At 40.2% G+C, this 25,401-nt stretch overlaps 1 protein-coding gene across 1 annotated transcript; it reads left to right on the top strand.

Annotated features, from left to right (window-relative positions):
- The first annotated feature begins 350 nt into the window (after positions 1 to 350).
- crfb1 (cytokine receptor family member b1) lies at positions 351 to 25,329 on the top strand. The gene is made up of 8 exons (XM_033617326.2): positions 351 to 493; positions 950 to 1,061; positions 1,267 to 1,387; positions 11,932 to 12,095; positions 14,699 to 14,859; positions 17,523 to 17,679; positions 23,066 to 23,196; positions 24,125 to 25,329. The coding sequence occupies exons 2-8, from the start codon at positions 1,013 to 1,015 to the stop codon at positions 24,974 to 24,976; spliced, it is 1,635 nt and encodes a 544-aa protein (XP_033473217.2). The 5' UTR covers positions 351 to 493; positions 950 to 1,012; the 3' UTR covers positions 24,977 to 25,329.
- The last annotated feature ends 72 nt before the right edge of the window (positions 25,330 to 25,401 follow it).

Here is a 25,401-nt window from a genome sequence, read left to right as displayed (position 1 = left end):
TATAATTATGCAAGTAATCTCGATTAGCTGCGAAAAGATGTTTTCTTTTTGTTTAACAAAATTCATCCACCAGAGCTATGTGGGTCTTTCTGTGGCATTTATGTAAATTGTTTTATAAAGTAGCCTATGAAAATGTGTGAAACCAATGACAAGGTGTTGAGACACTTTAAAAAAGACTTCTGCCTTGCCGAGAAGGTGATTATGAAGATCAAATGGATCCAAGTCTTATTGAGCGTGTCTTTTAGAGTGTCCCAAGAAAACTCTTTCTTTTCTGTATTTGCTATTCACTCAAATGATGCAAAAGGTATTCGGCAGTACGGCTTTTACTTTGGAGGTAAGACAGGAAGTAGCAGTGTCTTGTATCGAAGTTTACGTCAGTGTGCAGTTACAGTCGAAAAGTGTTGTTGACAGCGCAGGGAAACCACCACCTCCAGACTGCCTTCCGCTTTTACTTATCGGACATTGAAAGAGTGATCACAGACGAAGAGTGTTGGTAAGTCACGCAACATTTAATGTTATGACAAGAGATGTTTGTTAGTTTGTTAGCTGTTAGCTAACGTTACAAATTGTCAGGGAACACTGACCTGTAAGTATTAGGCCATTACAAGAAAAACAATTGTTAATATGAGCAACTAGCAGTCAGCTTTGTCAGAAAAGCAACAATGTCTGTTGTTTATCGGAGTAATACACCATGGTGTCAGAATTAAGTAACTTTAGCCAGAGTAAACTCTTCGTGGGTCAGTTTTGACCGTCTAAATTGGTAAACTCGACGGTTAGGCTATATTAGCTCAAAATTGGTAAAGTTAGCATGATAATAACGTAATTGACTCCATTATGATAATAGCGTGAAGGGAAAACATACCTGTCGTTTGCAATAGGAGTAGCCTATGTGTGAATGCTTCATTTATACTAATAATTGTAGGGAATACTGTTCTCTGTTTTTGGACAGTGACAATGCAGTCTGCAGAGGGTGAGACAGACACTCTACCTGGAGCTTTATAAGGACGACAGGATGATCTGTCTGCCTCTTGTCCTCTATCTCGTATTTCTTATATATTCTGGTGAGTAATCCAAGTTCAGTCAGAAAAAAAAATACATTTTACAGTAACATTTGTTGAATACCTCAGATACCATTCTCCACACCCACTCACTGTTGTCAAGCTGACAACTCATTAAAGTTCCCTGTCAGGTGTGTCTTTGTACCTTGTGCTGTCTCCGTAGTTGTGTTTGAGTCAGACTGCATCACGTGTTAACTTATTCCCATAGTGCTTGGTTCCCTTCCTGCTCCAGTCAACCTTTCTGTCAGCTCTGACAATTTCCACCATGTCCTGCGTTGGGATCCTGGGCCCAGCACCCCTCCAGGAACACAGTATAAGGTCATCAGGAGGTAATTTCCCTGTCCACCATCTTGTTGGTTGCTCTCATTTCCTGACACACATGGCCTAATGACACTGACTAATGCCAGTTTGTCTTTAGGTAGGAGAAAATGTCCTATCAGACTGTAATCTGAAGATTCAATATTCATCACTTGAGCTCCAGTGTTTCTTTGGGCTGGGTATCGTACCTTAACTATTTTCTTTGGTAAGCTGTCAAGCACCCAAAGGTGGCATGGGATGCCAGGTTAAACTCATAATTAAATTATACTCACCATCAAGATTACATTACAAATTTAGCCAACTGCTGACTGTTTTTCTTTTCAAGTCTAAAGTTCTTGTACAGTTGCTTATATGTAAAGTTTGGCTTATTTTTTTATTAAAACATTTCTTTATTATCATTTCAGAAAGAGTTATCAAGGCAAAGCAGCAAAATAACAGTAAACAATAACAAACACACTATTTTAATTTTCAATTTAATTTATTTATCTAACTAAAAAACACAATAATATTGGTAATAACAATAATAAATGTTAGATACCCTCTGAAAGTTAAGTAGCCTATGTCACAGTTACCTAAAGTAAGCCTAGATAATTAGATATTTCACTTCCCTATCTTCCCGGAAGATTTTTTTTTGTTGTTGTTGTTGTTGTTGTTTTGGTTTTTTTGGACAAAAGAAAAAAAACACTGTTGTGATATCATTAAGTTGGGCAGCATGTTGACACTAGTATTGAAAAAAGTTGTTGTTTTTTGTCCCCAAAAAGCAGCTTCATATTTGCTATTTTTTATTCCATAATTTATGGTAACTTCACATATATATACTCTGTCTACTTGTTCTGTTTCATCAGAGCATTAATTGTTGTGCAACTGAGAAAGAAAGCTTTAGTTTTTGTTGAGCACTATTACTTTAAAACTGCACTTGTCTTTTGAATCATTTCAGACTAACTCTACAACATGACACATTTGATTTGTTTGGAAACTTCCACAAAGGAGTTTTGGTTATCTGTTCTTTGTATTTACTTAGAACATAGAACATATAATGTTTGTGTTTGTTCTTATTAAACAAACACAAATAATGTTTGTGTTTGGTTAACACCACTATGTGTCATTTTATGAAGACCTTACATTTTGGCTCATTACTATGAGCTGTAGGAAAACATTTTTCCTCAATTTCATGGTTCACGCCATATCATTTCATAATGATCCTGCCATCTGTCTGCCTGTCTGTCATTAAGAATTTTCCCTCCTTTCTCCAAATTTCATCCTACCTTCACCAGATCTGCCAGATAAAACATGTTTTCAGTATATTTTGAATTGCTTTTATTTTATACCCTTAATTAAAGTAATTTAAAGTGTTGTCATATTTGGGAACATTTAGATGTGCACAATGTTGGGAATTACAATAGTAGGCCTCATGGGGGGACACCAAAAATGTTGGGAACAATACTGGGCATCACACGGAGGCACCAAAAATGTAGGGAATCTACTAGATGGGGGATACTTTTTGTTTGGAGTCTATAACAATACTATGTGTCACTCGGGGACACCCAAAATGTTGTGATCAAGGCGCCAGTGCTAGGTTTACATGGCGGGCAGCACAGTTTGTTGGGACTTGAGCCTTAACACAGGCCTGACCTCTAAATAGATCTCCAATTAAAGTATCAAATTGGCTATCTGAAATAATTAAGAATTATTAATAATAATTCTTAATTATGTGAAATAATGTGACTTTATTTACATTGAATCGCCTCGTGGGGCACCATTTCCGAAAAGGGAAAAATGATAGCCAGTTAAATATATCAGTCTCATAAAGTTTACAAAACTATCAATAATATATTTTTGCTTATTAAATTAATAACTATAACCAAAATTACTATATTAATAGTAAAGGCTTAAGGATTTCAGAGTTCTTTACGTAGCAGAGGTTGAGTTTTAATTCACCTTAGTGCAGTATTAAACAGACAGCAAATTCTAACTAACTATATACAAGCAAGTGTGTGTGTGTGTGTGTGTGTGTGTGTGTATGTGAGAGAGAGAGAGAGAGAGAGAGAGAGAGCGAGAGCAAGAGAGACAGACAATCAGACAGGCAGACAGACAGACAAAGACAGGTGTGTGAAACAAAGGGCCATTTGGCTGAGATGGAGATGGCTGAATCAAAGCTGGTTTCAGATCGAGGGAGGTGTCTGTCTGACCGTGTGGTCAGGACAAAGACAAAGGAAAAGAAGCGGAGCTTTGAGCTGCCTCTTTGGGTGTAGCTCTGTTGAAAACAAATTTGTAGATGAGTCTATGTGAATGTGATATGTGTTGCAAAGGGTTTGGATTAATGCAGAGGATGTTTAGTTGCATGCAAGACGTTGTCTGTGAACAGCATTAGCAAACTAACATCACTTAGCTTTGGCGAAGCCAAGTAACCAATAACCTAACTGCAATAATCACGACAGTGACTCAGTAAACAGCATTACACCACATTCAACAAGTTAAACAGTCTTGCTTAGCCTGTGTAGCTGTGATAAAGCTATGCCTAGTTGTTACATTACCAGTCCTTGAATGGATGTAAGAAAGAGTTGGTTTGAGGTGTGCTGCTTTTGTTAGCCGGCAGAGGAAGGCTGGAAAGAGCTGTGGTTCCAGAAGCAGTCTTTGTTGTGTCCTTGTTCCAAAGGTGCAGATTTGAGGAAGCACACACATCCACACCGACGCAACACTGTAACCGGCGAACAGCCAAGCGGCCGCGGTGGAAACTAAGTAAAGAAAACTCGAAAATGACTTGAGTTGATGGCAGCTACTAAGTGACATTAATCCTTTGCGAGTAAGAAGCCAATACTTTATCAATGCATGTGTTCAGCAAGTATGAACATGTAAACATGTAGACAGCGGTATTCAATATGCTCTGTCCATAGTCTCTCATCCACCGACACTAACATTATGTCTTACACAAGGACCGCACGCTAGTTCAGCTGATAGCGAATTGTTACTAATAAGCTCAAATGACAGCTGTCTGTATGTAGACTAACTTAGTTTGACACTTATCATAAAATTCTTTTAACCCTATGGGCCCGAACGACGCATTGTGCATCCAAATTCACACCTGTTCTTCTCTATGAATTTTCTCCGCGACCGTGCGTCATAGAGAGAAGCCATCACGTGAAACAGTGGAACTGTAGCTTTCCGACAAGACCAAGCACTTATCGGTAGTCCAATGTTTTCACAGCAAAAAAAAAAAAAAAAAGATAAAATTATAGCTGCTGTGCAGCAATGGTCGGGGCCGGGCAATTTTAGGCAAAATTAGTCAATTCTGAGCAACACACACACTAAAACAAAGCATATCATAACATAGAAGTTACATCAAATAATTATGGCATGCCCTTCAAATTGTGGATGAGTGGCTGAAGTGATCAGACTCATAATATACAAAGGAAACAAAAAACTCAAGAACAAGAAAGTAAGAATAACATTAACTGCCAGCAATTATGACCAAACTGGCCTGATCTAGCTTAAAGCTAAACATTATCCATGGTGACAAAGACGAAAACATTTTTTAAAATTTAAAAGTAGCTATTGGATAGACTCTGCATATTGACTGATAGCTAAGCCAAATAAACAGGGAAAAGAGACAAGGGATAACAGGGAAAAGTGTTGATAAAGAGTATTTGTCTCTCCGCGAAACTGCCTGGATCATAATTATTTTAACCTTAGTAGTCTCTAACTGACATAGCGTGATGCCTGAATATAGGACTTTCACATTAGAATGTCCGCTCTGCCTTAGCTGAGGCTTGAACTCACAACTTCTGAGACTGAGGTCCGTCTTCTATCTCACTGAGCTAATTGGCAAGTGACAGTTCATGTGTGGCTTCACAAATTGACTAAGCCCAGCATCAGGGTGCCAGACAGTAGCCATCCATGCCATGGAAAAGCTTTCCATTTCACTTTCAAAGTGAAAGTTCCAAAGCTGTAGCACATATGGTTGATTTGTTATGAATTTTCAAAGTTTTGAAATTTAGAGGCTTGCTGTAGCGCCATCATCAGGACTATTGTCTTGTGTTTCCAGTTGAGGACATCTGGCATGGGACTGGACCTTTATGAAAAGTTTAGGTAGATTTCTCATATGGAAATGTTGCACGAGCTAAGGCTTGAACTCACAATCTTCAACATCAAGAACCATCCTCTATCTCACTGAGCTAATTGGCAAACGGAAATGTCACATGTAGCTTCACAAATTGACTAAGCCAGTCACCTGTGTGCAAGACAGCAGCTGTTAGTGTGTAAAGGCAGATTTCAAATGGCTGTCAAAAATTCAGTTATCTGTTGCTTAGTAGAAATAAAGGCAACAGCAGATTTCTGTAATTTATTGTGGGATTGCCACTATATTTTTCTGCACATATTCATTTGATTTATTGTCAGGGGTGGTCCTATACCTTTGGGGTACCTAAGCAGATTTGGTTTTGGGCCCCCCCTTACTGTCACATGTTGTCTTTCACACAGCACTGAACCAGCTTGTGTATTATTAGTTCAGTCTCACATAATATACAAACAAGCATGTAAATATATAAGTGGGACCTATTAATAGTAGACAGTAGATACATTTGTCTATTACCTACTAACCTCATGAACAGTCCTTCTTAAGACCCTTTGCTTGACCTAGTTTAAGTTTAATGCACATTTTAGTGTTGTAGTCCAATTGAAAATGGTTGAGTCTCACCTGTCTTAATGTGTAAGATATCTGAATAAAGGATATGACATGACCAAAAGAATATGATGCACAAGACAATCATTACAAATATCATATAATATTTTGTAAGGTCTGGTACAGCAATCAAATGAGGAAGACAGACAAAATAAGCACTGTACAAATAGAATATTAGCATAAAATTGTCCAAGAAAAGGGCAACATTTCTAGTAACATGGCATTTTACATTATATAAATTAGCCTAGTGATGAGCGAAGATTTCCTCTGCTCATATGAAGCCAGGATAAATCCCCAAGTATAAATCTCACACAATATTTAAAATGCTATTTTTGTGGAGGCTTTATTGTCTTTACAATTTATTGTTTCTTATCCCTTAAATTAAAATAAAGGAAAGCTTTGTTTCCACTGAGGGAAATGGTTTTAGCTCACAAAAATAGACAAGAGGTCTGCATTGCTGCAAACTGTAGTTACATTTCTGAGGAGGTGCACATCAGGTTATGGCATAGGGTATGGTGGAGGCTCTACGTCGACAGAGTCTTCAACGCAGTATAAATATATATATATATATATATATATATATATATATCTACGTCGACAGAGAGCCTTCAACGCAGTATAAATATATATATATACATATATATATATATATATATATATATATATATATATATATATATGTGTGTGTGTGTGTGTGTATGTACAGTACAGGCCAAAAGTTTGGACACACCTTCTCATTCAATGCGTTTTCTTTATTTTCATGACTATTTACATTGTAGATTCTCACTGAAGGCATCAAAACTATGAATGAACACATGTGGAGTTATGTACTTAACAAAAAAGGTGAAATAACTGAAAACATGTTTTGTATTCTAGTTTCTTCAAAATAGCCACCCTTTGCTCTGATTACAGTCAGGTTAATACACAGCCGACAGCCCTATTGGACAACTGTTAAAATTCATATTATGGCAAGAACCAATCAGCTAACTAAAGAAAAATGAGTGGCCATCATTACTTTAAGAAATGAAGGTCAGTCAGTCCGGAAAATTGCAAAAACTTTAAATGTGTCCCCAAGTGGAGTCGCAAAAACCATCAAGCGCTACAACGAAACTGGCACACATGAGGACCGACCCAGGAAAGGAAGACCAAGAGTCACCTCTGCTTCTGAGGATAAGTTCATCCGAGTCACCAGCCTCAGAAATGGCAAGTTAACAGCAGCTCAGATCAGAGACCAGATGAATGCCACACAGAGTTCTAGCAGCAGACCCATCTCTAGAACAACTGTTAAGAGGAGACTGCGCGAATCAGGCCTTCATGGTCAAATAGCTGCTAGGAAACCACTGCTAAGGAGAGGCAACAAGCAGAAGAGATTTGTTTGGGCCAAGAAACACAAGGAATGGACATTAGACCAGTGGAAATCTGTGCTTTGGTCTGATGAGTCCAAATTTGAGATCTTTGGTTCCAACCGCCGTGTCTTTGTGAGACGCAGAAAAGGTGAACGGATGGATTCCACATGCCTGGTTCCCACTGTGAAGCATGGAGGAGGAGGTGTGATGGTGTGGGGGTGTTTTGCTGGTGACACTGTTGGGGATTTATTCAAAATTGAAGGCACACTGAACCAGCATGGCTACCACAGCATCCTGTAGCGACATGCCATCCCATCTGGTTTGCGTTTAGTTGGACGATCATTTATTTTTCAACAGGACAATGACCCCAAACACACCTCCAGGCTGTGTAAGGGCTATTTGACCAAGAAGAAGAGTAATGGAGTGCTGCGGCAGATGACCTGGCCTCCACAGTCACCGGACCTGAACCCAATCGAGATGGTTTGGGGTGAGCTGGACCGCAGAGTGAAGGCAAAGGGGCCAACAAGTGCTAAACACCTCTGGGAACTCCTTCAAGACTGTTGGAAAACCATTTCAGGTGACTACCTCTTGAAGCTCATCGAGAGAATGCCAAGAGTTTGCAAAGCAGTAATCAGAGCAAAGGGTGGCTATTTTGAAGAAACTAGAATATAAAACATGTTTTCAGTTATTTCACCTTTTTTTGTTAAGTACATAACTCCACATGTGTTCATTCATAGTTTTGATGCCTTCAGTGAGAATCTACAATGTAAATAGTCATGAAAATAAAGAAAACGCATTGAATGAGAAGGTGTGTCCAAACTTTTGGCCTGTACTGTATATATATATATATATATGTATTCATCATATGAATATATTGGGCTCTAGTTTCCCGGCGCGGCGCAGGGTGGCGAACCCTGCGCAGAGCTAGTTTCAAGCAGCGCAACCCGGGGCACGCTCAGTTTGCTAGTTTGGCAGACCGAGGTGCACTGAGATGGGTGTGGCGGTGCAGCAGGGGGAGGTGTCGACAGATCCAGCTTGGCGCAGTGACAGTTCCGTGCCAAAAGGCTTTGCCGAAGGTGCGCTAAAAGCTCGCCAGCTGAAACCAGGTCTACTGTCAGCGCAGGTGGAGCGCAGCCGGTGTAAGTGTAAGTTTGACTGACTGGCGGACAGTGCGCACACATCACCAAAACCTCACAGGCAGGTTTCCAGAATGTCAGGCACATTAACAATAAAATAAATAGCCACAAAACCACTATTCAATGCAACTATCTGCAATCAGCACATAAATGTATCTCTATATCGACTGTCCCGTCACATCTGATGTCAGATCAAAGGGGATTGGCACCGTTTGGCACGTTTGGCACACGTAATGGAAACCCAACCTGATTTGATTAACACAGCTGCAAACTAATGAGTTCACATCCCTCTCAGCCAACCACAAACAGCCACAGCATCAGATAGGGAGTATATATTCAGCATCTGTCATCTTAGAAAAGTCAAAAGAAAAGAAACAGAGTGAGACTGCGAGAGAGAAAGAGAGAGCGCGTGCGCGCACGAGAGAGTCGCAACATTGATTTACAATTGTGGTGACCTCCTCCCAGGCTACCTTTGCATCATCAGCCCGTGGAGGTCTGCTCGCCGTTCCGTATATTCGGACACTGCGAGCAGACTTCCTGGACCAAAACATCAGTTTCCTCCTGGGAGAAGTTTGGCCGTCTGACGCTGCTGCTCTCTTCTGCCATGGCGAATTGAGTAAACTCTTATTACGCCTTTGCGTGGCGCATTTAAGGGCGAGGAGAGGGGCTCATTTGATTAGTGTGATGTGTGTAAAACCCACTACACGCCTTCTCTCCTCCCTCTTTCCGACTTGTGCAGGTAGGAGGGACAGAGGTAGGAAAGAAGAGTAGCTGTGCCAGCACGCACGGTGTGCCAAACTTGCAAAATCTGCCTGGCCACACCCAGTTGGTGAAGCGCAGGTGCGCTGCGCCTCCGCCTCGCCCTGTCTGCGAAACTAGAGGCCATAGTCTTTGGTAAGGGACTGTTCATTATTTGTTTATTTATTATAATTTTTTTAAGCACTGGGGAGGGGCTTATGGTTTTTTTTTTTTTTTTTTTTTTTTTTTTTTTTTTTTAATGACTGTATTTTGTATTTATGTACTGCAGATTCTTTAAAGAAAACATGGCCCGTGGGTTTGGAAGGCATGTTTTCTTTGAAAATCGCCAAAATTACACCATTTATCATAGCCAGAAACTGTAACAACAGAAATTACTGTTGTTGTTTTTTTTCAAATGTCTGATGGTCCATGGGCACATCATGTGTGTTGAATACTTCCATCAGAAAAAATTAACACAAAGGTAAATCTAAGTTTAAAATAGTGATATTTCATCAAAATCATTTATTTTACGTCTCATTAAAGATTTAGCCAAAAATAAACCGTTTGCAAGAAATAACCAGCGTGCACAACACGAGTGAAAAACCAAGGCTTTTTTCAACTCTAGAATTTGTCTTCAACTTAAAACTTTTAACTTTAAAACATCAAAGAATAAGTTTAAAAATCTAATGACTAATTTATGGTGGAGGGAGGGTCATGCATTTTCCGCCAGTCCCACAGGGAGGCTCAAGGAAAATATTTGTAGCTTTGGGGAGGGTCAAAATAATAATCATATTAAAAAAACAAAAACAAAGTCACACTCCAGCCACCTCACTCCCCTAGTAAATAAAGAACAATCCATAAGAGGTTCCTATGTAGAATATGACGTTCATTCTGTTGCTTTTCATCTTTTCGCCATGCAGGAATGCTTTTTGGCTTATTTCTGGACAACACCGGTCAGCAAAGTCACTGGGACAAATTTGAGTGCAACATTTATGCACTTGTGTTTTTTGGACTTTTCCGCAATATTGCCCAGTTTAAAACATTTGTTAAAAAAGCAATTAAGAAGTAATCAAATGTCATACTTTGATGAAGTAATTAAAATAGTTACATTTCTTACTACATTTTTAACAGGGTAACTAAATCTGTGACCTATGGAATTTCAAAAGTAGCCTTCCCAAGACAGTTAGCACATCAACTTAATGTAACTGTTATTTGTGACATTAAACTTGGAGATGAGAGAACACAGTGTGTTGTGTGTGTTTGTGTCCAGAAGGATCGATTCATTTCATCCTCTCACTGAAGTTGTAAACATCGACATGCTTTGATCAGAGGGCAGCTAGGGTTCCTGCATAATTTACAGAGAATACGCAACTTGTGTAGTGTGTAGTGAGCTCTGTTTGTGGGACATGAGAGTTTTACAGAGTTTGTGCAATCTGCAAATCTGTGAATTAAGAGTGTTTGTATTCAGCCGAAACTCTCACATATGATAATATTAAACACAGAATGTAATGTGAGTGCTATTAAAACTAGATCCCAATCAATACAGGCCAGTACTCATATTGTGAGTTGTTTGAGAATTAAAAGCCTGAGAATTCTATACATTTTTTCCGTTCAGTTTTTTTTTTTTTTCAATTTTATTTATAAAGCCCAATATCACAAATCACAATTTGCCTCACAGGGCTTTACAACATACAACATCCCTCTGTCCTTAGGACAAATTTTTGCAACCATAAATGCATTATAATAACATTTTTGAGAAGAAGGCCATACTTTTTGTTATTGAAGAAGTATCTCCCTGCTCGAAACATGGTCTTTTCATAAAACTGGGCTGTCTATGCAGTAGAAAGATGCAATACTTTTTTATCGGTGCCACATGGCTAGAGGAAACAGAGAAAAAGGGCTGTGGCATTCTCTTTTGTTCAAGAGGTAGAAAACCTGCAGCTACCAGAATGCACTGCGCCACATCAGACCAATAAACACTCCTGCTGTTGGATGACATAATGCAATTGCCTATCCAAAAATGATGTTGTAGCAGGCAGGTAACAAACAATCTCATTACAGTTAAACAGTAAGCCAAAATTTGCTTTGAAAACATCTGAGGTGAGAAATAGGCAACACAGTGACATAATATCTGTTCATATTTGATCACCTTTCTATTTTACTGTCTAAGTTCTTTTTTTAGCCTCCATTTACACAATACAGGACACAGTATAGTGCTCACTTCTTGTTTCTGTAAACATTTGAGGTGAGAAATAGACAGTGCAGTGCCAATGAGCAGAGAGATCTGGGCACTGTTAAGATGGAGAAGTTTACCACAGTTCATTTACGCATACTCCCCAAATTGTTGTGATACAAAGCTAGGTGAAAATAAGCAGAGAATCTTTTTAAAGAACTGTGATAAAGATTTGTACCAGACAGGACATTAGACAGTTGAAATACAAACTTGTCAGTGCCTTTGGGTGCACAAACTATCCAAAAGTGACCTCAAACACTGGAATTTCTGTACTGCAATTTCTTGTTGATAACTGGTGCTCATACTGTGCTATCAACTGGCATGTGAAAGCTTTGTTACTTGCGAGAACAAGCAATTTTCCTTCCACGCTCAGAGCACTGAAAGTGTGAACTAAAATGTGTGTGCTCTTTCTCTCTTTGTGCAGGTTGAACAAGAAAGAACAAAAAAAGCTATGGTACTCAAACACAACTTCATTCAGGCTGAAGCTTCCACGCAACAGAGAGAAGTATGACCTGTACGTCCAGGCGATCTACAACCAAAGTCTGTCTCCAGAGTCCAGCAGATACTCCTTCACCCCTTACGAAGACAGTACGTCAACATAAGCCTACTTTGAGTTGCATGCTTGTTGCCTTGGATTTAATGAATGACATATTATATTATTGTTTATTGCTCACAGATAGGACTGAGTCTTTTTGAGACTGAAAGACTCATTTCAGGGAAAGTTCACTCCCTGCAGCACCATATAAAAACAATATAGGTTAGTTTAAGAAAGTATAGTGAACAGCTTCTCATTTTACCTTAAAGGGATAGTGCACCCAACATGAAAATTCACCCATTATCTACTCACCCTCATGCCGATGGAGGATCAGATGAAGTTTTAGAGTCCTCACGACACTTGCAGAGATCCAAGGGGAGAGGAGGTAGCAACAAAACTCCACCTAATGGAGGCTTATGGCGCCCCAGGTTCAAAAGTCCAAAAACACATAATTGAAACCACAAAATATCTCCATACTGCTCGTCCGTAGTGATCTAAGTGTCCTGAACTGCTTCTCTGGGCACCGCGTTCACGTGTGTGCGCTTGCGCGAGACCAGCGAAAGCAAGCACACACACATGAATGTGGTGCCCCTATCTCACGGTCTCGCTCAAGTGTGCACACGTGAGCGTGGTGCCCAGAGAGGCAGTTAGAGCTACAGGCTACAGTGAAGCTAAAAACAGAGCTCAAATGACGTTTTTCCAAACAACTTTTTATGTCGGGGCTTCAGGACACTTAGATCACTACGGACGAGCAGTATGGAGATATTTTGTGGTTTCAATTACTGTATGTGTTTTTGGATGTTTGAATCTGGGGCGCCATAAGCATAATAACATTCATGGTCCCCGCAGAATGAATCCTATGGACTTTGATGATCCCTTGACTTTTCATTTAGCACCATCATCAGGTCATAATGTCCAATACTTTGGTTTTTGACCAAACACCTGCAAACTAATGATATTCCCATTAGCCTCAGCCGTACTGTGTTAATTTGCAATTTCTGTGTTAATTTGCAAATGTTAGCATGCTGACATGTTACACTAAGATGATGGAGGAAATTGGCACTATTGTGCACCATCAGAATCGTAGAAATGTAGGATAATAGCCAACTTTTACAAAATCTAAATCATCTTTGTTTTATCACTGTGTCTCCTGAAAGGGAAGCTAAGTTTTTTTTTTTTCTTCTTCTCATGATTGTGACTGTTCTGATTTTAGATCGTGTGAACTTTGTGCCTGCCATCTCTGTTGAATTGATACACAAAATGTGACCTCAGCAAAACAACAAATACATATGCTAAGACCAGCAAAACGAGCCTCATGAAGCTTTCTAACTAAGCTTTTTCTGTAAATCAGTTGCTTTTTTGGATATGATGAAAAGTAAACACAGATATCACCTCTGGCAGCAAACCACATAGGAGTTTACTGGGGGTCGAAACTCGGCCCAAGTTGAAAAATATCCTATTTTTTGTTGGATGGAGAAGTATTTTGTTACCCAAATGCAACCACAAAATGCTAGGCAAGGACTAAATACTTGGGGAGAAGGAGCACCTCTGAGCAGCTGAATCAAATTTAATAATTCAATTCAAATCAATTTTATTTATAAAGCCAAGTATCACAAATAACAATTTGCCTCAGAGGGCTTTACAGCATACGACATCCATCTGTTCTTTGGGCCCTTACAGTGGATAAGGAAAAACTCCCCCCAGAAAACCCCTTTAACGGGGAAAAAAAATTGGTAGAAACCTCAGGAAGAGCAGCTGAGGAGGGATCCCTCTTCCAGCATGGATAGACGTGCAACAGATGTCGTACAGAACAGATCAACATGATAAATTAACAGTAATCCCTATGACAAAATGATACAAAGAGAGACAGAGAGAGAGAGAGAGAGAGAGAGATGCAGGACAGACAGTAATGATAATGGCTTACAACATTAATTTAAGTAATAATATTACAATAATAATTACAGCTATTGCGGTACAATATGTTGTAGGTATATATTAGTATATGATAGTATATGTATGTGACAATAATCATGTGTATAATGACAGCAGAAGTATGACTAATGATAACAGCAGCAGTAGGAGGCTTCAGGCAGGACCATGGCAGCAGCACAACCACACACGTCACACCATCCAGGTACCACTGTGATATGAGTTAACCTGCGAGACAGTGGAGCGCAAAGGCCCTGGAGAAGAAGCGAAGTTAATGACACGCAGTAGAGCTGAGTTAGCAAGATGCAGTAACAGGACATGAGTGTTAGCAAAGGCGAGAGAGAGAGAGAGAGAAGGAGACAAGGTGCTCGGTGTGTTATAGGAGGTGTATTAGGGGCTGGTCCAAGGCAAGCCTGAGCCAGCCCTAACTATAAGCTTTATCAAAAAGGAAAGTCTTAAATCTAGTCTTAAGACTTTCCTAATACAGATGTATTTACATTGTCTATTTTACCTGTTGTAGAGCATTGGTCAAAATATTGTCTGAAAGTTTATTAAAAAAAGAGCTGAAATGCAGCAGAGTGAACCAAAAACACACCATACACTTGATGTACAAGTTCAGATTTAGTTACATTACATTACACTTTCTGTACCCTTTATGATACACATGTTTCTAGCAAAGCAGAAATTGCCTGAATTTATAAAGAATGTGTTTTCTTCTTGTGACAAGCCATAATAGGTCCTCCAAAAGTCTCACTGGCTGGATGTGGCAACTGCATTCAAATCAACATTTCACTCCCTGAAGCTGACAGGAGCTCAAAAATCAGTGATATCCAGGAATTCTATGGGGCTAAGTTTAAAATCTATTGGAAGAAACATAACGAATCAACGGTAAGACATCCATTTCTCACCTATATCAAAGCACATTTTTCTTGTAATGATTCTGAACTATACATGACTATGTTCTGATGAAGTATTAAATTTAATTTAGTTGCTCTATAGACACAACCACTAAATCAAATATCCTAGTTGTAGAACTTAGAAATAGTTTTATAGGTTAGGGTAAACCCTGAGTAAACAGAGGCAATGAATTACAGCAAGTTGGATATTCGATATTATACAATACTGGACTCACTTTAGGTAAATTACCCAAAAATCACGTCAAGTTTTGTTCTTATTCTTTTGGGGGATTTTTTGCATGCTTTTCAGTGTGATTGTTCCCCTGAATATTAAACATCTAAGGTTATATTTATTTACTAATAGACCCTTTTCACAGCAGACATTTTGACTTGTCAAAGCAGCAAAAAAGCACAGGTGAAAATAATGGATGCATTGAGAGACCTGGATAGAGCATTGAAGGTGGGATCCCATTGATTCCTATGAAAGTTGCTCAGTGGTGCATTAAGCGAAAAAGCTCTATTTCTGCAGTATAAAAATTACCTGGATGTTTAGCGCTGCTTCCACATCACGGGGCTCATAGAGCAACTGCACTACAGTTGACGGAGCCAGCTAACAATTTAGTGCCAACTTGAATTAGCGAAGGCCCGCTTGAAACTGAAGGAATTATTACTATTAGGGCCCGAGCACCAACCTCGGTGCATGGAAACGAATTGCCTTTTTGACGTAATGTACTCGAATAGTCATGAAACTTTGCACATACATCAGACCTGCTTTAAAAAATTTATATTTTAAGGGTCTCATACTCAGGTTCCAAAAAATGGCTCAGTAGTGCCCCCTACAAAATTTAGAAGGAACAGCCCCCAAAGCTGCTTTCACCTAAATGTACGAAACTTGGTAGGCACATGTAACACACCAAGCTATACAAAAATGTCTCTTGTAACCATACCTTAAAGTGATAGTTCGACATTTTGGCAAATTCGCCTATTGCTGTAATCCCTATAGTCATATGAGTAGGTACATTACCTTTAATTGTCAGTGCCTGCTGTTCTGAGATCGGTGGGGCAGAGCTGCCCGCTGCTCGGCGCACAAAATGGAAGTGAACGGTACAGCCCCCTCTCTCCCTCAATACTAATCAAATACACCATCAAATGACTCCAAAACGCTCTTGTGGACAATTTGTAGCTTACACATTCACCACACTATTAAATAATAATGTAATATTATGAGACAGAGTTGTTTTGAAGCCAAATGCACAGCCGGATCTACATTCCAGACATACAGTACTTGCTGGGCAGAGTGATTTCAAACAGCATATGTTTAGTGCAGTTACTCCCATCATCAAAACAACAAGTTTGTTTTGGTAATAAACCTGATCATTTTGTATTTTCTATATTTGCACAAGGACAGTTTATTCCTATGTGTATGTTGGATTATAGCTACTAAATGTATTACATACATACATACATACATACATACATACACTCACTGGCCACTTTATTAGGTACACCTGTGCAATCTAATACAATCCAATACAACAGCTCTGCCACACATTCTACGTTTACAAAGTTCACCAGATCCACCTGAAAATTGGCCAAAACAGCCATAAGACCTTTGTGATGCTTTATGAAATCTGTGAGTTTTCGTCAAAGGGTGTCGCCATGGCAGCGTAGCAAATTTCAGTGTTTCGACAAGACAACATTAACTGCTGTAACTTGGCATGACATGGTCAGATCTTTGGAAAATTTCACACATATGACAGTCATGGCTTCCCTTACCATTTGGTCAGTGCGCCCTCAGAAGCTCTGACATTATTAACATTTCATTACTGTCATAGGGCAGCTGTGTTTCTGCTGGGTGAGAATGTGGGGAAGGGAGAGTAGCTGGCATAGTGTTGTGTATTGTCTTAGTCACATTATTTGTTCCCAACAGAGCCAGGGCTGTAAAAAATCAAAGTCCAGGCACTCAGGTCGGTTTGGAAAAATTAAAAAGCCTTTATTTAATGGGCAAGAGTCATTAAAAACGCCAACTCGGAGCCAGGGCTATGTATAAACACTGGATTTTTTTTTTTAATCAGTGCACAAACAGAACAGACAGCTGGTGGACCATGTTGAGATATTTGCTGAATTTGACAGTGTATTGAATTAAAATCACTGACTGCAGCTTTAGTGGTATTAATTACACCTGTTCTTTTCCTGCTTTGAAAAGTTGGTCTGCTGTGAAAAGAGTCTATTAGAGTGTAAGATTCAAAATACTTATCTCTCTTACCTAGATTCAAGATACTTATCTCTCTGGCCTCTCAGGTTTAACTGAACATTATATGATAATTTCTGCTTCAAGAGCAGTTCTGCCTCAATTAAAAAAACAGTAGAACTAAACTCCAAACTCTTCAAATTGGAAATGGTGCTATCTGTGAGGTCAGCGCTCTGCATGTTACTCTTAGGTCACATAGTGGCTTATATCTCCAAAAGTATTTTCATGATCCCATAGGTATCATCCAACTGCTTGGAAAGATATAATGATTGTTCAGGGGGACACCAAGATTTAAAACCAGTATTGAAACCAAATCAGGCAGTAACATGTGGAGTGCTGGGGTCACAGACGAGGCTCAAATGGAAATCATTTAACCAAGTTATTTCTCCACATTTAACCTGCAGAAATCCTTCGTAACACAAAACAAGAGTTATACTGTCGACAACCTACAGATTGGCGCAGAGTACTGTGTACAGGTGGACACAAAGATTAACGTGAATAAACACACTGTGCCATCCGCTTGGCATTGCACCTTCACCAGCATTGTGGAACCAAGCAGAGGTGAGCTGAACTTTCAGAGCTGATGTTTGTGATGTAGTGACTGTTTGATTATGAAGACGCTGAACTGAAATCTTAGGTAAGGGGCTCACCTGACACGTGTAACACACTTGTAATGTACTTGGATACATGTTGGAATCAGAAAGAATTCATTTTCATGCAGTAGAGGTGGACGTGTTAGGGGCTGCTGTTGCTTTCATCTTCTTCCCCTGCCATGACAGTTTGGAAATCCTGTAGCATGTTTTCCTCCAAGGAAACAACTGTATTGTTACTGAGGGGGTGATTTGGCCCAGCTGCAGAAAATGTTCACATTATTTGACTAAAAAAAATGCACTTTAACATCAGTTTGGACCGCTCTAGCTTGTAGCTACTTTATAGTAGGCTGTACATAATCCTGTACAGTGAGTTGATAGTTTTTCTATGGCAGGCTACTTTGTACTAGTAGGTTTAGTATAACAATAATGGTCTTTTGAGAGAGAGAGAGAGAGAGAGAGAGAGAGAGAGGATGGAGAGTGATTTTCTATTGACTCTGTCTACTTTCTTCTCCTCTCTCTCCTCCTCTCTGTTCTGCTGTCTGTGCTCTCTCTCCTCCTCTCTGTTCTGCTGTCTGTGCTCTCTCTTCTCCTGCCTGTGCTGATCCACTCTGGATGCTTTCTCCTCCTCTCTCTCCTCCTCTCTGTACTGATCCTGTCTGGATGCTTTCTTCTCCTCTCTCTCCTCCTCTCTGTTCTGCTGTCTGTGCTCTCTCTCCTCCTGTCTGTGCTGGTCCACTCTGGATGCTTTCTTCTTCTCTCTCTCCTCCTCTCTGTTCTGCTGTCTGTGCTCTCTCTCCTCCTGTCTGTTCTGCTGTCTGTGCTCTCTCTCCTCCTGCCTGTGCGGATCCACTCTGGATGCTTTCTTCTCCTCTCTCTTCTCTCTCTCCTCCTGTCTGTTCTGCTGTCTGTGCTCTCTCTCCTCCTCTCTGTGCTGATCCTCTCTGGATTCTTTCTTTTCCTCTCTGTGCACTCGGTTCTCTTCTTGGTTCTCTGCCCTGTTCTCTCCGTCATCCTTTCTGTCCTCCCTGTCCACTTGGTTCTCTGCTCTGCCCTATCTCTTCTCCTCTCCGTTCTCCACTCTGATCTCTCTGTTCTCCTGTCTTTCTACACAGTTCTCTGCTCTGTTCTCTCCATTCTCCACTCTGTGCAGTTCCACACTTCTTTCTATCCTCCTCTCTCTTCTGTCCATTCTCATCCTCTCTCTCCTCATTGTCACATGGCTTAGGTTTTTTTTTTAACAAATGAATCTGATGTATTCTGGAGAAAATGTTTTCTTTTTGACATCTTTCTTTCCCTCTTCTGACACTTTCTGACTTGTTTGATTAGACCTTATTTATTACATTACATTATAATGCTTGAAGATAATTTGGAATGAAGGATTTGAATTACTGCATGTGATTATTATCAAATTCTAGGCTAGCAAGAGTAAAGTAGCAGCAACAAATAAATAGTAGATGACACAAACCTGTGAGGTCATGTACTCTTCAAATAAGTGAATAAAGCGCTACATAATGTAACAGCATTATTTGATGTGGTTTAAGGTTTCAAGCCACGGAATAGTGTTCAGATAGATAGAGGGATGCTCTTATTGCCCAATGCATTATGTATCAAATACCCACCTGAATCAAATCTAGTGTACAACATATAGGTGCATCACCATAATTTAGAATAATAAGTTCAATATTTTTTGTCTCATATATATATATATATATATATATATATATATGTACAGTACAGGCCAAAAGTTTGGACACACCTTCTCATTCAATGCGTTTTCTTTATTTTCATGACTATTTACATTGTAGATTCTCACTGAAGGCATCAAAACTATGAATGAACACATGTGGAGTTATGTACTTAACAAAAAAAGGTGAAATAACTGAAAACATGTTTTATATTCTAGTTTCTTCAAAATAGCCACCCTTTGCTCTGATTACTGCTTTGCACACTCTTGGCATTCTCTCCATGAGCTTCAAGAGGTAGTCACCTGAAATGGTTTCCACTTCACAGGTGTGCCTTATCAGGGTTAATTAGTGGAATTTCTTGCTTTATCAATGGGGTTGGGACCATCAGTTGTGTTGTGCAGAAGTCAGATTAATACACAGCCGACAGCCCTATTGGACAACTGTTAAAATTCATATTATGGCAAGAACCAATCAGCTAACTAAAGAAAAACGAGTGGCCATCATTACTTTAAGAAATGAAGGTCAGTCAGTCCGGAAAATTGCAAAAACTTTAAATGTGTCCCCAAGTGGAGTCGCAAAAACCATCAAGCGCTACAACGAAACTGGCACACATGAGGACCGACCCAGGAAAGGAAGACCAAGAGTCACCTCTGCTTCTGAGGATAAGTTCATCCGAGTCACCAGCCTCAGAAATCGCAAGTTAACAGCAGCTCAGATCAGAAACCAGATGAATGCCACACAGAGTTCTAGCAGCAGACCCATCTCTAGAACAACTGTTAAGAGGAGACTGCGCCAATCAGGCCTTCATGGTCAAATAGCTGCTAGGAAACCACTGCTAAGGAGAGGCAACAAGCAGAAGAGATTTGTTTGGGCCAAGAAACACAAGGAATGGACATTAGACCAGTGGAAATCTGTGCTTTGGTCTGATGAGTCCAAATTTGAGATCTTTGGTTCCAACCGCCGTGTCTTTGTGAGACGCAGAAAAGGTGAACGGATGGATTCCACATGCCTGGTTCCCACTGTGAAGCATGGAGGAGGAGGTGTGATGGTGTGGGGGTGTTTTGCTGGTGACACTGTTGGGGATTTATTCAAAATTGAAGGCACACTGAACCAGCATGGCTACCACAGCATCCTGCAGCGACATGCCATCCCATCTGGTTTGCGTTTAGTTGGACGATCATTTATTTTTCAACAGGACAATGACCCCAAACACACCTCCAGGCTGTGTAAGGGCTATTTGACCAAGAAGGAGAGTGATGGAGTGCTGCGGCAGATGACCTGGCCTCCACAGTCACCGGACCTGAACCCAATCGAGATGGTTTGGGGTGAGCTGGACCGCAGAGTGAAGGCAAAGGGGCCAACAAGTGCTAAACACCTCTGGGAACTCCTTCAAGACTGTTGGAAAACCATTTCAGGTGACTACCTCTTGAAGCTCATCAAGAGAATGCCAAGAGTGTGCAAAGCAGTAATCAGAGCAAAGGGTGGCTATTTTGAAGAAACTAGAATATAAAACATGTTTTCAGTTATTTCACCTTTTTTTGTTAAGTACATAACTCCACATGTGTTCATTCATAGTTTTGATGCCTTGAGTGAGAATCTACAATGTAAATAGTCATGAAAATAAAGAAAACGCATTGAATGAGAAGGTGTGTCCAAACTTTTGGCCTGTACTGTATATATATATATCTTCTCCATTAACGTTACTTAGCAAGAACTTAACTTTTTCTTAAACTTTGACTTACAGTGGGCTGCTTGGTCGTCGCTAAAATAATAATAAAAAAAACATTCACTCACCTTGTCTGTCAGCTAGCAGTATCTTGTCTTCGTGTCAACTGAATTCAAGTTTTCCGCGTTCTGCCGATACATCAGATAAATTCCTGCGTGTCATTTCAAAATAAAAGCTGTCTGGTGTGTTAATATGTTTACCATGCTGATGGGGCTTCTTCTATTTTTTTCTCTTTGAATTTTTACCGAGGTCCGGACCTCGATGACCTCATAGCTGGCTACAGCCATGCTGAGGGCGTGTATAGTTTCAAACATGTTTACAGCAGCTCAGATGTGCTGCAAAGAGCACATGATGTCTCCTTTTAAAATTAATTCACATTTCTGGACATGTTAATAGTCTGACAGCCTCTGTGTTTCCTTATGTTATAAAGTGCATACTAATTTGGCGGCACAATGATCCATACATTAACCATATGGAGCTAAATACAGCCATAATGCCATAGGCAAAAAAACAAAATATGGTCCAGTGTTTTGCATGTTGTATTTCTTTCTTTTTTTTCTGTTTATTTTATTTACATTTGACTAGTTACAGTTGTCTATTCAATCCTGATGTTGCCATATGATCTGGCAGTATGTTGCATTAGCGGGTACGCACAAACTCACAATCACTCATATACTAGGCGGTTACAGGGTGCTTTTGGGTGAAGACAAGGGTAGACTATTGATAGGCACTGAAAGTTATCACACCATCACAGGCGAGGAAATGACCTCAGGAAAATGTCAGTTTGCCAGTGCAGAGCTACACTCCTTGCCATGCTCTTGTGCTACGACCCAGCTCTGAAAGGGAAAGGGAAAATACATAAGGCCTCTCAGAGAGCCCCTAACTTAGCCTAAACATTTTTAGTAAGGAGACCTGGCTTAGGAGTGATTTAGAAAAGCAACTTTGAGCAAGGAAGAGACAGAAACTTTTACCTTATTGAGGAGGTGTGGTTGACCCCGTTGCTAGGTATGTTGCATTCTTTTAACAGATGTGATTGGTTGTGACAGACACACCCTTTGTGAGCCTGAAAGGTGTGGACACACCAGTGGAAAATTAAACAAACTGCTGATTGTGAAAGTGGTCTCATTGTTAGTGTGATCACTCTGCTGATGGAAGGTTGAGACAAACCCAAGTCATTACTGCTGCACTTCTGCATTTTTCCAGTTTTCCAAATATCTTAGTTATTGTGATTATTTTCATTTCTGGCATTATATTGTTAGGTGGGAGGTGTGTATATCAAAATCACGTAGGAAAAAGCGAGCACTCTCAAAAACTAAATAAACTCGCAAGGTGCATGGCCAAAAACAGTTAAAAATGGAAAAAACGCCATCACTCTCAAATGTCCTTTTAGTTCAGTTTAATAATCCAGCTTGGATGGCAGTACCAGTACACAGACGTTTCGACAGTAAAGTCTTCTTCAATGTGAAGAAGACTTTACTGTCGAAACGTCTGTGTGCTGGTACTGCCATCCATGTGTAGTCAGATTTTGGAAGCTGTACCTTGCCCAGTCCCAAGTACCTCATCCTAAAGTTAAATAACCAATAAACATACATCATCTTGAAACATGGTGCCTCTATAATCAGGATCCCCGGCTCATCAGACAGGAAGCGAGGGGTGGGGTTGGGCAACAACTCAGGAGGTGGAACCAATTAGGTGCAGGGGACCACATATCCTAGTGGCACACATATCGAAATACTACAAAGAAGTCTAGACACATGGGGAGGGTGTCAGCTGTGGCAGTAACAGCCTGCAAAAAATAAAGCCTTATATGTTGGTTACACTTTGTTACATGGCCCAGAGAAGTAAATAGACAGAGCAAGACTCTAACACTTCCTGAAGGATTCATGTGTGCATCCATTTGTGTGTGTGTGTGTGTGTGTGTGTGTGTGTTTGTGTGTCTTCAGACCCTGTTATTTTAGGCGTAGTTGCTGCTCTTCTGATTTTTGCTGTCGGGTTCCTGATGAGCTCCATGTTCTGCCTCCACTACACTGGATTCCTCTGTAAACTGAAGGCAGCTCTGCCCAGAGTGCTCATTGTAAGAAACTTGTCTGTCTGTCTGTCTGTCTGTCTATCTATCTATCTATCTATCTATCTATCTACCTATCTATCTATCAGAAAGTAGGCAGGGTTTGAACATTTCTTCTTCGTTCTTTACACTAATTCTGTCACCTTTTGACTCGCACTTGAGAGCAACACCTTGAATACCATTCACAAACAGTACAAATACCTAAGACCTTAGACTAATTTGCTCTAAGCATAGTGACTCCTGAACTATCTCAGCCTCATAGTGTATATCTGGATCGTCAAATAGCATCTGTGTGCAACAATTTTTGCAGTTTTCCAAAATTGGCAATGCCTTATACTAGGGTTGCAGCAGTATACTTGGTGGCATACCATGGTGTAAAAAATACTATGTGCAGCCGGACCGAGAATCTCACCTGCACATCTCCTGTCCTCCTTAACTATTTTACACATACTTCAATTAAAAAATGCTTTCTAGTTTAAATATTAAAACAGTGTTTGTTCAAACAAAAATACACTTTTATTTTCATTGATTTAAGGGTCATTGTTACTGATAATAATAGCTGTGTAATACGATATATGCTGAAACCATGATATTTTCCAAGAAGCCTATAGTACCGTGAGAATCTCATACTGTTGCAACTACTTCATACTCTGACAGTGTACAGATTGATACCACAGCTTTTTGTTGGTGAATCACACTTGGTGAACTGCTGGAGAAACTGCAGCTTCAATTAAGCCCTCAAGTTTCAAACTGAACATTTGCTGCCTTAGATCACTCCCAGCACCATAATTTGATTTGGCTGAATAGACGATACCCTAGTGTGTTACACAGGGTCGGTGCATCTTTGAGTTGGGATATCTATTATACTGTGTCACTGTCATCTTCCCCAACTTCTCCTCCCTCCCTCTGTCTCTTTGTTCCCTCTTTGCTCCTATAGGAGGCTCTAAGCCAAGGCTACACCCTGACACCAGAGAGGACAGTCCCTGACAAAATCTGCATTAGCATAGAGACTGAGAAACAGAGAAGGCACAACAATCCCACAACTCCACAACCTGCCACCAAGGGCACTAACTCTGATGAGGAGGATGAAGAGGAGGAAGAGGAAGGGGTCAACGTCTACATGGAAAGAGATGCAGAGCTTTCCTCCCTTGACAGTTCCTGCCAGGACTCTATTGATGTGTTGTGTGTGAGCAGTAAAGTAGCTGCTTCAGGGAACTCTAGGGGTTTGACTGTGGAGGCTGAGGTGCCGGACACAGAGTTTGAGGTTGAAGTCACACATGGGGGGTTTGATCAAGATGGGGCCAAAGCTGAAGATGCAGATGTTTCTTTCATGCCTGAGGGTCACACTGGAGTCAAGGGACATGTCACAGATGAGGTGCAAGAGGAGGAGGAAGATAAAGAGGTAGTGTGTGACAGCTCATGCAATATCAATTTGTTCTCAGTCACCCTCGCTGCATTGACTGTAAGTGAGGAAGGGGAGGAGCAAGAGTCGCAGAATACAAGTGAGTCTCACACAGACTTTTTGAAACTCTCTGATCTGGAACTTCTAATGCCCTCAGACTCAAAACAGACCTCAAGGCACACAGATTCACAGACTGAGTCAGATCATCAGACAACTATGGCACTAATGCTACCTACACAAAACTTTACTGCAGCTGGCTATGAAGGCAGATGTGCAGCCACTTTGTCTGGCTTTCTCAAAACCTGTGATGGTGTGAGACAGCATGAAGAGACAAAAGAGGAGGGGGAGGAAGAGGAGGAATTCTCAGGATACATGGCACACACATGATGTGTTGCTATATTTGTATGAGTATCAATAATGAATTAATTCCCAGCAAGTGCATTCCTTTTTATTTGAGGAAAATTCCAACAGAAGAATTTAAATGTAACTGCCTTTTCACCCTACTGAGGTTGAGAAGAAGGTACGGGTACACCTGGCAGGACTGAGAGGCTCAGGAGGAGCTTCTACCCTCAGGACACAAAGATACTGAATGATGACTGCTTTATCCTAAACATTAACATTTATTCATTTCTACCACTAGGAAATATTGAAGAAACTGACAACTATTCATTTTACTGAAATCATATTTTATGATTTCATGTAACAAATAAAATTATTGATTAAGTTGTTGGCATAACCTATTTATGTCTTGTAAAGAGCATTCTTGTTTACATCCAAGTCATAATTATGAGAGTTATGAAAGTTTGAGAGCT

This window comes from Epinephelus lanceolatus, chromosome 14 (assembly GCF_041903045.1).
Source record: "Epinephelus lanceolatus isolate andai-2023 chromosome 14, ASM4190304v1, whole genome shotgun sequence".
Taxonomy (NCBI): Eukaryota; Metazoa; Chordata; class Actinopteri; order Perciformes; family Serranidae; genus Epinephelus; species Epinephelus lanceolatus.
This window is presented reverse-complemented; position numbering and strand designations above follow the sequence as displayed.

Excerpts from the sequence above, each read along its gene's own strand:
- crfb1 (XM_033617326.2), top strand. The coding sequence starts at position 1,013 with ATGATCTGTCTGCCTCTTGTCCTCTATCTCGTATTTCTTATATATTCT. Across the intron at positions 1,062-1,266 it reads CGTATTTCTTATATATTCTG|TGCTTGGTTCCCTTCCTGCT; the intron begins GTGAGTAATCCA and ends TTATTCCCATAG. Across the intron at positions 17,680-23,065 it reads CATTGTGGAACCAAGCAGAG|ACCCTGTTATTTTAGGCGTA; the intron begins GTGAGCTGAACT and ends GTGTGTCTTCAG.